Here is a 14,439-nt window from a genome sequence, read left to right as displayed (position 1 = left end):
ATTTGTACGGGCACAGGAGTGGCGGTATCATGAGCCAGTGCTGCATTAACGTTTACTTGGACGTGTAGAATAAATGAGCATAATGAGTGCTCGAACGCGCCAGAACATTACTTTCGTTTCCAGGGCTGGCGTCTGCTCGATGCGCTAACTGCGGGTTCACGAACGCGTGGGAAAGGGAAGTACATTAGCCCCGCATCTCGCTGCAATTCACGAAAAAAAAATAAAAAGGACGCACACATTCCCTTTGTGTGTCTCATTATTTCTCTCAAGTTTTAATAATCTATTCAAGCAACAAATTACACAAACAACACATGTCGTGTCAAATAATTATCGCAGTGTCACATGCTACTGTTGGCGACGTCAGAGCACAGTCGTCTACGTAGACGAGCGACGTCACAGCACTACCATCTACGTAGGGCCATTTTCTCATGTACGTCATCCCCTCATTCTCTAAAGCGCGCGCCCGCGAGGGGAAGGGCAAGCAGCGTTCACCTTGAAATTTGACCCATTTACGCGGCGTGTAGCGTTGCAAATTTTGGCAGACGTGATCGTGGACGCCCAGTGTATGCATTGCGCTCGTTAGCTCAAAATTGTCAAACCTGGTGAGGGGCCCTTTAAGCGAATGCATGAGGGACCGCGGTTCGTCATGGATTCAAACGTGTGTGACTTTTGTTTTCCCTTAATAGCCCTTTGTGGCAACAAAAATATGCACACGCCTCCTCACACAACGTTCCTGCGGGGAACCCCTGAGTTACACTTATAAATAAACAAAAATGATGAGTCTAACAGGCAAAGTCCACCCAATGCTTGCTTAGAAAAAAATTACGGCTTACATAATATATTAAAGCTTGTTCCAAGTTTTACTTCAAGAATTAGGTCATTCCATAACTTGATACCGGGAAATTGGATCAATGTCTCACAGTGTACATTGGAGCACGCACAAAGGAGGACATTATTGCTGTTTGCATGTTTAACGAGAAAAAAAATTCAAGGTACTATGAAGCAGAAGCATGTTTCGATGTGTTGTACAGTTTTCTTAGCAGGGGGCTTGTAGTACGGCAGGATAGGATGTTTCGGTTCGCACAATCCCTGAAAGAGAGAACTACCAGCGTTATGCACCGTTAAAAAGTTACGCTCAGCCCGTTTTTGTAAACGGAGCAACGGTGTTCCATAAATTGCGTGTGCTTCACCCCACGATTTTTCAACTGAGTACCTAAGGGGGCAGCTCAGTTACACAAGGCACAAAAAATGTCGTTGTAAGCTCTCCCAAGGTGCCTCACTGCAAGAACAGTTGCGAAGTGCCGTCTAAACCATAATTCACCACCTTCCGAAGGGGCGAAGTACTCACTACGCGTCCGTAAAACAACACGCGCATCTACGCATCTCTGTTGGTGCTGTGGCTGGTGATGACGAGTAACTATAGCTGAGCGCTTTGTAATACGTGGGCCTTGCGCAATTCACATGGTTTGAAGCCTAGTGTGATTATGCTCTTCCGCCGCGCAATACTACCTCCTTTACGAGACAGCTGCGTGACATGAGGCCTGCATACACTTTTTTTAAAAGCAATTTCAAGCACCGGTGAAGTTCTGTGTTAGAGCACCTGACTGGCGCCCAGAATGCCTCGGTTCTATTCCGGCTCGAGCCCTCATTTTTATTCTTTGGATTCATCGCGATTGCTCGCTCACAGAAAACGCCGCCGACGTCGATGCTGGGATTTCCGCTACCCGAGCTCTTAAACACTACCGCGTTAATATCAAACTTGCGAGAGCGCTCTTTTGCGTGCAGACGTAGATCACCAAGCTTGCTCACCAAGACATAATGGCTCTTAATTGCAGGACATTTTCTTGCATACGTACCTTAAATGCGTCCGTAGTGTCATGTTTCAGTTGGTGCTGTGCTCTGCCTAACGCGAGAGGCACGGCTAGCATTAACACTGAAAAGATCACCCAAAGATCAGAAAACAGCGACCGCATGTCTCCACTGAAAAAGCGCATTAACACTTGTTGTCTCGATTGAATGGCCACCAATTTATAGCCTCAATGAGCCCTCTGGTATGAGGTCAACTGTTTAAGCACCTTGACAGCAGAATGCACAGGTCATTCCTGCAGTGACAGCGTCATTTAAAGCTAAAACCCATTTCTCTCACACGCCACGTGGACGTCAAAGTGATCCCTATTCCGTTCGCATTTTCTTTGTCTGTGCTGTTTTTCTACGCACGTTGTATCGTGCAAAAAATGTGGCGTCCAGTTCAATTAGCCGTTCGCTCAACTGCCAGATAACTTATTGACGCCATAGAGGGAGACTGTGCGTTAACTCTAAACACCTGCGTTTACCTGACGTGTATCTAAATCCCAATGCTCTTTCAGGAAAAATATCCGGCCAAGCTGACACCATACGAACCACGTAACAATATTAAGTGCAGATCACGTAAACACTACGCCCTACAGCAAATAATATAATTAATACTGGACCTACATACAATAGCCCTCATATATAAAATTTTACGTTAGTTTTTGTAACAATACGTAGCCTCACAAGCTAGCTTTAAAAAACAAAGGAAAACCAGTACAGCTCTAAAAGGTGACATTAACTATAAAAAATTCACAGCATATCCACGGGTGAATGATGAAGAGCTTGGGCGAAGCTCCTGAAGCAATCATGGTTACACCGTGAAATCTTTAGTGGTTTCGCCCAGCAGTAATCAAAGCGATAGCCCAGTAAATCATCAAAGACGTGACAAACACTGTATATACTTATACAAGAAATTTTATTAATCGTAAGTGGTAGCTAGACGTGGCTTATAGCGGCTTTATGGTCGGTGTAGTGATGGATCGGTGATGGCTCGTAGTGGGATGTTTGCAAAGGCGAAGTAGTGCGCAGTTTGCAACGGTGGCTTCCGTTCCCCCTTCATTATAACGGCTTTATGGTCGGTGAAGTAATGGATCGGTGATGGATCGTAGTGGGATGTTTGCAAAGACGAAGTAGTGGGCAGTTTGCAAAGGATCGGTGATGGGTCGTAGTGGGATGTTTGGACAGACGAAGTGGTGGGCAGTTTGCAAAGGTGGTTACGCCGGACAACGGAGACGTGACAAGGTTAGACTAAGAGGAGCTTCGCCCCTAAAACCGACCATTGACAGCTGCGATTCCAGCGCGGGCCTTTTGAGTGGGAAGCAGGCATTCTACGCATGCACCACTTTGGCGGAGCCACGCGCAACGACGACACCTTGCAGACTACCGATGGCAGCGCCACAAGTGGATTGACCCTGTTTGTCCTTCACTTCCTGTACATTGGCGCTGCGCTCGTTCCGAGCACTATGCTCTCTAGATGTAGTGTGACACAGGGGTCCACTGTTAAAGGGAACATGGAGAGCGTGACAGCCGGTCGGCGCCACCGCCGGCCAGCGGATGCAACGAGTTTTGCGCAGGCGCAGTTAGCTCTGTAAATGGTACTCTTTCGCCGTCCGCTACCATCTGCTGCTACACCGCGAATCGTAACGAAGCGAGCCGTTCACACGACGAAACAGCATCACTCACAGTGCGCACTGCGCCTGCGCAAAACTCGTTGCAGCCGCCGGCCGGCGGTGGCGTCGACCGGCCGTCATGCGCTCCGACGTTCCCTTTAACAGTGGACCCCTGTGTACATTAGTCAGATAGTATCACGTCTGAATCATCAACCACATTTAACTCAAACCGGCGATTCAGGTATATCCTCCTCGAACAGGCCATACAACGTTAAATGTCATATAGACCGACAACATTACATATACAACGTTGTCGGTCGATAACGTTATATAACGTTACGTATGCAACTTACGTATGTTATTAACGCTACGTATACAACGTTGCGTATGTAACTCCATGTTCTAGTCAAGCAATAGAGACAACCGCAGGATATTTTTCAAGGTCGACTGGCGTACCTGAGTTGCAACGTTATCATTTTTTTCAGACATAATCCTGATGATGTTTCACTGATAAGACAATCAACTTTACTCGCATCGGTTTATGGGACTCTTGCATTGTCAAGACTCTGGAAATATTAACGTATCGGTCACTGAACGTTTATAAAACATTTTATTTGTTGTTAGTTTTTAAATGAGTTAACTCTCGCGACAACAAAGGTAGGCGATGAGGATGCTAGATGCCGTCCAAAACACCTTTGCACGTTTCGTCGTCAAAGACCGCGACAGTCATGTCGCAGTTGTCCTCGAATTGGTCTATGCATTCTTGCGGGATGTTGTGCAGGGCATCTTTCGTGACCCATAGACCACAGTCTGTAAAAAAGACACAGCTTGCTTTTACGTTGCCTGTTTAGTAACGCATGCGTAAAAACTGGCCCACAACTCCCTCAACGTGTTGAGATTGAATGAAGACAGTGTTGGCATTACAATAGCGGATAGCCAACAGCGACCGTAAGTCAGCCATCTTTAGTCAATTTTAACCAGTATTAGACAACATTAGTCACCTTCACGCAAACGCTAGTCAACTTTGCCATTGCTGACGAGTGTAAAAGCAAATACGGTTGTTGAAGTCACGTCACTCATTAAAAGACGGTTACGCTGTAGGGCCGTCGGTATAGCTCCATATTTCCGGTCTTAAATCGTCATACTCCGTTAAACAATGTGGTAAGAGGCTAAGGAAGGCGTTGCTTTCAAGAAAGAACACTAATGCGTCGTCACATTGCCACAGACTTGCTCGTAGCTATTAAGTGCTAGAAAATGCGTTATATTCCTATGCTTGACCAGAACTCGAGTGGCACTTCGTATGTCGTAAGTCCGCAAATCTCACATTTATGCTTGTGCGAGAAGTTTCGGACGTCTTTTTCATTTGCTATTACAGAAGAGCCTAACGCCTACCTTTATTTGGCTGTTTTACTGAGGTTTTAAACCTCAATCAAATAGTGTGTCTGTGCAATTGTTCGCGCTGGTGGCCTGTTTAGTACGTTAAGAACGGATGGGCTCGTCTTACTCTTAAGCACCATTTGTTCTGCACCCTCGTCAAGCCAATTCCTGACAAACGAACTGGCATGCAGCTGTAAGTCCAGGTAGCATGCACACTAGCTTTTTCATAGGGGGTGGGCATTGCGCCCAACTTTCAAAAGCATGTCTTTTAAGCATCCCTCTCGGCATCCAAGACGTCGCTCTTACTGAGAATTGAGCCCATCGTATCGCCTTATATTAGCACGAAAGTGTTTTATGCCGGGGTTCACCAAGACTTCACTGATGTATTTACGTCACGGATATGATGTTAGTAAAAGGTACACTAGCAGATTGGAAAGAAGAAAACTAGAAGAAAAAGATCTGGCGCCGGCAATGAAACCCACGACCTCACGGTAGGCGACGATAGGCTCCCTGCGCTATAACGACCATGCCACGGCCGTTTTTTTTAATTATTTCCACGCGAAAGACGCACATGCGCGAGCTTCACAAACGCGCCTTATATCTCTCACATATTCTCTCGCACACGGTGCTCGCTGTTGGCGCGGCTAGGCGGGGCGAGGCGGTGCCGCCGTCTGTGAGCGGGGTAGTGAAGTACTGCGTCCAGACACTAACAAGCGCTGATAGACAGCGATTTGGTGACGACGCAGTTATAGCATATCGATGCCAGCGAGGAGCGCTGGCCACGCTAGCATTGAAGAGTCGCCCTAGACACAGTTAGGTTCTTTACCATTCGCATCGTGTTAGCGTGCGAGGGCTCTTTGTCGGAGTAGTGCAGCATCCAAACGCACCAACGATGTTTTTCCACAGCCTACTGCTTTGATTGTGATACTATAGTCTAGTAAAACTGCCGCAATAAGCGCCGCAGAAAGGCAACGATGTCGATGGGCATATGTCGTGCCTTCGTGGAGCGAGAAAGACGCCAGCAGGACGTGGAACGCCTTCGCGCGTTCACGGCTCGAGCTACGAATCGCTGCCTCCCACGTGGGCAGTGTGGCAGTGTATGCATGAGCACTGGAGCACGTTACCCTATTGCTCGGAAGCGCACATCGTACTTCGTCTCTCCTCAATCAACGACGCTTTGAAGAAGGGCATAGCGAGTAACAGTGTTAATTATATGCTTGTTGATGCCATTCTAGCGCGGGGTCCACGATACGCTTTATCCAGCTATATGTTAACAACTTCAGCTATCACAATAGTTAAATCACGAATATGGGGTTACTCATCGCGGTGGAGATGTGCCACTAGGCGTCAACGTAGTTGCATCCACGTCAAACGGCGCTATAGCTTCCAAGCATCAATGGGCATTGTACAAGCTCTCATAGGTCAATGCACAATAAATAATTAACTACTACTGCGAAGACACATTTCACTATCGTGTTATACCGACCCTATACGGAGGGATCAGCCATACTTTTTTTTCTTACTGTGCCGCCAAGTGGCCGAACTTCAGAATCTAATTGCCTTGAAGTAGCACACGATAGTTTTTTTTTTTTTTTAACGAAAGTATTGGCCGACATCTCTCCCTTTCTATGAATAAGCCTCTCTCTCTCTCTCTCTCTCTTAACGGAAGTATTATGCAACGGTGACGTGTGCATGCTATGCCTGAGTTTTTTGTACATGCCTCCCCTACCGAATCACGGACTTCATTTGGGTAGTTCATGTTCCCTCGACCACGTTTTAGATATGTGTATATATCTGTAATACCATATAGTACCACGGCCACCACTCTAGCACATACAGTTAAACAACACATGCGTCAAGATCAGCACCTACCGACGACGAGATATATTTTGATATTCTTAAATTTGTTTGTTTTTAATAGCTCAGAATGTCCAGCTCCGTAATATTTTTTATTAGCCAGAAATAACTCAGCAGTTCATTAAACGCCAATAGTGATCTTGCTGGCCCCTTTTTTTTTTGCTTTTTGTGATTGTTATAAAATGCTGTGTCGCGTTACAACGTTACTATTTGTTCTCTGCTAAGCAATTACCCAAGGCTGCAGGTTCGTGCAGTTACCCGCCACAGTGGTCTAGTGGTTAAGGTGCTCGACTGCTGACCCGCAGGTCGCGGGATCGAGTCCCGGCCGCGGCGGCCGCATTTTCCATGGAGGCGGAAATGCTAGAGGCCCGTGTAATTAGGTTTAGATGTACTTTAAACAATGCCAGGTGGTCAATAGTTCCAGAGTCCCCCTTACGGCGGCTCTCATAATCATATCGTAGTTTTGGGACGCTAAGCCCCAACAATTATTGTTATTAGGCTCGTGCAGTTGATTACGGATCCTTACTTTGCTTGTTCTTGAACGGAATGTCCACTACGGCACAATTCACATAATTAGTGTAAATGTAGTTGGCCGTTTGTTCACCACCGGCACCTAAAAAATGCATGAAAACGTTACAAATTACGAACGTTAAACTGTCATTTCGTCAACATCGCCGCACTCAATTTGGCAGTGGAATAATGCTTTAATGCAATACCGACCAGCATGGCAGTAAAAGGGAAATTGCAAGTGAAAGCTTGACGGCATAGCAATTACTGAAAAATCTACTGTTTATATAGGAAAACTGCACTACAGTTAGCTCGTTGAAAGTTTTCTAGAGATTACAATATTTTTTTACTCGATAAGCTTTTGCATTGTCTGCCCAAAGACGTTGATAAGTATTTGTGCCAGCTTTGAGAAACTAGTTTATACGTGTCAGCCTTATGCTTTCAGAAGAAGTGATGGGATATTGTTGAACAGGAAGTATCGCTGGTTCCATCGTTTCAACAACAGGACTTGCCTTCGTGCGCGCAGCAACTGCGGTCCTTTGCAGCGTGCTTATGTACGCCTTGCTCACTCTCCCACCACTTTATAGGCGGAGACAGAGGAGAAAAAGGTTGTCCCAAACGAGGGAAGTGTGGAAAGAAGGCGACTATTGGAAATAATGAGGTTGGCGTGAGAGACAGGATCTGTGGTGTTGATATAGGAGCCACAAAGAGTGTTGAATTGTGCAAACAGGACAACGACTAAAGGAAGAGATGACAACACCGCGAGCGCAATTAAATTATCAGCAGATGTTTATTTCCTCGAACACACACTAGCCGTACTGGTTTTCGTGTCCGGTGATTATGGCCCTAAGCTATGTTCCCGCTATGATTTCAGGAAATGGAGCCATTTTTCGCAAGAGCAGTTTTGACCACGAAGTGATGTTTCACTTCGCGAACGCTGCAGTTATGCACAAGTTTACTGGTACTTGGCGCTCAGCTTTCCGCTGCTTGCGTTGCTGCTGTGTCTTTTTAACTCTACGCTCCGCTTCTGGATTGCAGGACGATCCCGGTGCATTCATTGCGCACATACTGCCCGCAGCAACTGCCAAAGGAGGACAACCCACCGCGTCTACTTTTCTGAAGAAATGTTGTTCCACCTCACCCGCTTCACCACGCGGTCCTCTATGTCTTCTATCTTGAATGAATGACTGAATAGACAGCGCGAAAAAAAAAACGAGGTCGACCAAGGGACGACAGACAACGGCGCCGACTCGCAACTAAAATGCTGTGTTTTCCCCGCTCAGCCGTATTCCTCTGCACCTACAGGCACCCGACTCCTCAGGGGCTCGCTTCCCTCGCGGCTTCCATCGCGGAAACAAAAATCAGTTTGCTTTACGAATGAATCACGAAACACACTTGCACAATAGCAGCGCAGATAACCAAAGATAAGGGGGCTTCCGTGGCAACCAAGTGGCAAAGATGACACTGGCGAGTTAGTTGCCAACCGTCCAGGCTTTATCAAGTTCATAAAAAAAGTCACAGTTTCGCCGCAACGGCGAAGCAATGAATGTGATAGCAATAAAATATAATCTAACGCGAAGAACGGAAAGCAGCTCGAAGTTGCCAGCGCGTCGCTCGAGCCCAAAGGACGCACGAAAAGAACGCACACAGGACGAGCGCGAACTAATGCGTCACAGCTTGACACTTGAAGCGCACTGCTCAAACATAAAGCAGGACGCACGAAACGAACGAACAGGTACACACAAGACGAGCGCGAACTAATTGTGACAGTTATTACTTATTTCTGTTTGAACAGCGCGCTCTTTTCTCAAACGCGGCCGCTGCAGCGAGCTAAGCGAAGCACCCCACCGGCCCCCCCTTCTTTCCTCGAGATAAGCGCACGAAAGCGACCACGCCCTGTAGAGCGAAGAGCAACGGCGTTCGCTGGAGCGGGGCGACGATCTTTAAAGCACGCCACACACGCGCACATCGCGCCACTATGTGGCCTTTAAGAAAGCATGCTGAATTACATGGTATATATAAATAGCTCGCCGTTAGCAGGCTGAAAGACGGTGCTGTCGTGGCCTAACGCCTAACGCGGCGGGCTGCAAAGCGAGAGGTCGTCCGTTGGATTCCGCGCGTCGGAAAGAATTTCTGAATGATTTTTCTTTGTGGCTTTTCTACATATATATATATATATATTATATATATATATATATATATATATATTTATTATTTATTTTCACATACTGTTAACCCTTTGCAGGGTTTTTACAGGAGTGGGAGCGAAGGGGAACAAAAAGAAAAACAGAAAACATTCACATCAATAGTAACAATCAATTTTGGACCGAGCAGCCTTTCTCAACAAGTTCAATTTAAGGAGGCTGCATGCACGAAATAAAGTGGTAGTGGGCGCATTATACATATTTTACACCCGTAGAAAAGAAAAGAAGGATAATAAGTCACAGCTGTAAAAGTTGGTGCAAATACAAATGTTGGCAAGCAAGTCAATTCAAGGAAGTAAACAAGGAAATGAAAATACAGTACATACTATGTTATCAGCGTTATGATTAAGTGCTATGTGTATTTTGCAACATTGCTAGAAAGTCATCAACTGTACGCTGTTCGGCTATAAGTCGGTCAAGAGCATTCCATTCTCGAATGCATCTAGGAAAAAAAGAATAATAGAATGTGTTATTGTTGCAAGAGTACTCTTGGAGTGTGTGATCATGTGTGTGACGTGTTTGCCTTGTTGTCTTGGTTTTCACGTATTTAGCGTGGTCTATTTTAAAACAGTTGTGCAATAACAGGTATAAGAACTTTAGGCGATGAATTTTTGCTCGACTTTCGAGTGTCGGCAAATCTGCGTGGCGTAGTAATTGTGTTGGGGAGTCGAGGCGACGATACCGGTTAAAAATAAATCTAATCGCTTTGCGCTGCACTCTTTCAAGCGTGCTGATACCACTATCCGTGAATGGAAACCAGATTATGTTCGCATACTCCAAGATTGGTCTGACAAGTGTGACGTATGCTAGAAGCTTAGTGTCGCGGTCAGCGTGGCGCAGCGTCCGCTTAAGGAAGAATAATTTTTTTAAGGCTTTCTCGGCTATGTTTTCTAGGTGCACTGTCCAACTGAGATCGGAAGTTATAGTCACACCAAGATATTTATACTGGCTTACATTTCGTAGCACGATGTTGTTGTAACCGTAATGGAAGGGTAGGCATGATTTCTTTTTTGTTACTTGCATGGCGACTGTTTTGTCAGAATTAATCACCATTTGCCAGTTAGAACACCATCGCACAACGTCGTTCAGGGCATCGTTCAGTTCAGTTTGGTCACTGGAGCTTTTAACCTGTTTGTACAATATGCAGTCATCTGCAAAAAGCCTAATGTTTGCGTTAATGTTGACTGTTAGATCGTTTATGAATAGAAGAAATAATATCGGTGCCAAGACGGATCCCTGAGGAACACCGGACGTAACGTTTAATGTGTCAGAGACGTGATCACTGCAGTGTACAAATTGTTGGCGACCGGACAAATAGTTGGATATCCAACGGGTCACTGGCCCATCCCCGAGTTTGCAAACCAGCTGGAAAACTAGCTTTTCATGGGAAACCCGGTCGAACGCTTTTGAAAAATCCATAAAGATTATATCAATTTGGGAGTGTTGATTGATGGCTTCGGCCAGATCGTGAATTGTTTCAGCTAGTTGCGTTACGGTCGATAGGCCTCTCCGAAAACCGTGCTGGTTGGGGTGTAATAGGTTATTTTCTTCGACAAGCTTTGTAATGAATTTAAGGATAATGTGCTCGAGTAGCTTACAGCTAGTGCAAGTTAAGGAAATGGGCCTGTAGTTTGATGGAGTCGATTTGTCCCCAGATTTATGCACTGGGATTATTTTTGCAAGTTTCCATTCAGAGGGAATCTGCGAATCTTGAATAGATTTTGTAAATAGTAAGCGCAGGTACATACTAACCGGTTCCGCATACCGTTTGAGAAAAGCGTTCGGTATCCCATCTGGACCACAACTCTTTTTATCATCGAGGTTTAACAGCAGATTCAGTATACCGCTTTCAGTTATTTCCGGAGTTTCAGATAACTTCTTGTCGGTGGGTGGCCTAATCTCGGGATGATGCACTAGTCCATTATCGATCGTAAAGACGGACTGAAAGTAGCGGTTGAAATTGTCTGCCTTATCTTTTGTGTCTATCGAGGGGGAGGCGTTTTGGCCACTATGTTTGCCACTTACATAGCGCCAAAATTTTTCTGGCGAGGTTTTGATGAATTTTGCTAGCGTGGTACCAAAATAGTGAATTTTTGAAGAGCGTACTTTGCTTTTCAGTGTTCTTGATAAAGTGGCGATCTGAGCGGTGTAGCCAGCTCGTGAGCTAGACCTCCTAGCTTTCCTCAGCCTACTGATTTTACGTTTTATATGAATTATGTCGCGTGTGATCCAGGCATTATGCTTTCTTGTAATTTTTCGCTGTGTGGGGACAAAGTTCTCAATGCAATGAATGACACGTGCCTTGAATTGTAACCATATGTGATCCATTGATAAATTTTTGTCCATGCAAAGATCATAGAAGGCAAGAAATTCGTGATTAAGATATGTTATTATTGCTGCGTCGTCTGCTCTGTTGAAGGCAAGAACGTGTCTATCGGGGCTATGGATTCTAGAAAGACCAGATAGAGGCAGTGTGCATAGGACTGAGCTGTGATCAGATATTCCGTCTAAGATTTCGATGCGCGCCTGGTCTTCTGGAAAATGGTCACTAACGAGCACAACATCTAGAATAGAGCTGGATACGCCCTGTACACGTGTGGGGACGCGCACCAGCTGTTCGAGGTTAAAATTGAACAACATATCTAATATGACGTCATTTGCAGCACTTCGCACTTTTTTTGATGACCATTCTATTTCAGGCAGATTGAGATCTCCAGCCATGATGATCATACCACCCGTCACGTGATCGTGCATATAATCCAGAAGAAGTTCCAGATAACTTGCCTCAGCATTAGGTGGTCGGTAAATAACTCCAACAAATACACAGCCCTTTTGCAGCTGCACTTTGCACCACACCGCTTCAATGCTAGGGTTGCCCGGTAAGACAGAGTAGCGCAATTCCTTCTTGAAAAAAAGTGCCACGCCCCCTCCTCTAGTCTCTCTATCTTTGCGCACAATCACATAACCTGGCGGCGTGACCTCATGGTCTAGGATGTCCGAGTACAGCCATGTTTCCGTGACAGCAACTATGTCAGGTTTAATTTCTAGAAGGAGAGCTTCGAATTGATCTACTTTATTTACAAGACTACGTGCGTTCACATTCAACAGGGTTACTTCTGTCGACTTCGAGTGACTCTTTTTTCTATGCCAACTTCGTTTTTTTTCACTGCAATTATATCTTCTCGTTCACTATCCCAAGCAAAAAGTTGACCGTTGATTCGCACTTTATCGTGCACCAGTGACACCCTTTCTTGCCTGTCCCGGTGTTCTTTCGTTCGATCCCACAGTTTCTTTCTAATGTCCCGAGTATTACGAGAAAAGTCTTCACTGATAGAGAAACCTGAGCCCTTCAGCTTCGAACACTGTCTGAGGATTGAAACTTTGTCTCGATGATCGAGTAGTCTTAGAATAATGGGTCTGGGTCTAGATATATCAGCTGGCTTCTTTTTTCCTAGACGGTGGATTATTTCGATTCCCTTGGTTTTTATCTGTAGCACACCATCTAAAATCTTCTTTTCGACCAACTCGACAAGCATGTCTGGCGATTCATTTTGTTGTTCTTCAGCACCGTAAATGACAAGGTTGGACCGACGGCTCCGGTTTTCTAGATCATCCACTTTCATTTGCATAGCCTTTAGGTTTTTTTCTAAGTTAGATATTCGTTTATTGCACTCAGTGACCTGTTTTTCAAGGCCAGTTATCTTTTCAAGTTTTTTGTCAATCGCGTCAAGTCTGGTGTTTGTTACGGATTTTTCTTTCTTAATATCTTGAATGTCTCCTGCAATTTGCTTTAGCTGTTCGGCTATGGCGTCTAGTGCAGGGCCTGGGTTCAACTCAACATCTCCGCTCAACAGTAGCAACAAACGCAAGGAAACAATCAGTTTACAAAAGGCTTCACGAAGCGACCGTGGGCACGGCAGCAGAATTAGGCAGACATCGTTACTGCGAAATGACTTGTCATAGCGTCTGCTCACCTGCGGGATAAACAGGAACGGGTTTGAAGGCCGCATCTTTACGACGCCGCCGTGCCCACTGCCGATTGTGCCGTAAGCGCTGTCTTTTAAAGGATCGTTCCATGGTGACGTCATCGGTGATCCCAGAGGCTCTGACGATGTAACACCAGCGCCATCGTTGAAGGACCGGTAGCGTTCGTCAGTTGAGGCTGGGTTTATCAGCAGATCCATATCGCCGTTGAAAGTAGGTCGAAGCATTGGTTGTCGCTCCGCACATGCTGCAGAAAGGCCTAGAAGAAGCAGCAGGGTTCCAATCTGCGGGATAAACAGGAACGGGTTTGAAGGCCGCATCTTTACGACGCCGCCGTGCCCACTGCCGATTGTGCCGTAAGCGCTGTCTTTTAAAGGATCGTTCCATGGTGACGTCATCGGTGATCCCAGAGGCTCTGACGATGTAACACCAGCGCCATCGTTGAAGGACCGGTAGCGTTCGTCAGTTGAGGCTGGGTTTATCAGCAGATCCATATCGCCGTTGAAAGTAGGTCGAAGCATTGGTTGTCGCTCCGCACATGCTGCAGAAAGGCCTAGAAGAAGCAGCAGGGTTCCAATCTGCGGGATAAACAGGAACGGGTTTGAAGGCCGCATCTTTACGACGCCGCCGTGCCCACTATATATATATATATATATATATATATATATATATATATATATATATATATATATATATATATATATATACTTATACATATACGGTGAATTAGAAGTAGAAGTAGAAGTAGAATTTTATTTCAGGTACAATTTGCCTAGGGGACCGGCGAAAAGGCATAAAAGCCTGACAAAGCGCCTGCCCCCTGTAAACCCAAAAACCCACCAAAATGACACAGTGCTCAGTGTAAAGTAAAAAGTCAATAAAAAGTAAGCATAAATGAGTTTCTACACGCAAAACATGTGTGTACAGGAAAACATATATGAGCGAAAGTTTGCCCAGCAATGAAATCAATAAAGCATATATGTGTTTGACAAATAAAAAAAACCGTAGAAGACATAAACAAACGCTAATGTAAGACATGCAAAATACTT

At 45.5% G+C, this 14,439-nt stretch overlaps 1 protein-coding gene across 1 annotated transcript; it reads right to left on the bottom strand.

Annotated features, from left to right (window-relative positions):
- Window positions 1-12,463: 12,463 nt before the first annotated feature.
- On the bottom strand, window positions 12,464-14,021 carry LOC119407141 (uncharacterized). The gene has a single exon (XM_037674003.2). It carries the CDS (start codon window positions 14,002-14,004, stop codon window positions 12,517-12,519), a length of 1,488 nt encoding a protein of 495 aa, XP_037529931.1. The 5' UTR covers window positions 14,005-14,021; the 3' UTR covers window positions 12,464-12,516.
- Between the last annotated feature and the right edge of the window lie 418 nt (window positions 14,022-14,439).

Source organism: Rhipicephalus sanguineus, chromosome 10, assembly GCF_013339695.2.
Source record: "Rhipicephalus sanguineus isolate Rsan-2018 chromosome 10, BIME_Rsan_1.4, whole genome shotgun sequence".
NCBI classification, from domain to species: Eukaryota; Metazoa; Arthropoda; class Arachnida; order Ixodida; family Ixodidae; genus Rhipicephalus; species Rhipicephalus sanguineus.
The sequence above is the reverse complement of the archived record's forward strand: the minus strand, read 5'-3'. Positions and strand labels throughout refer to the sequence as shown.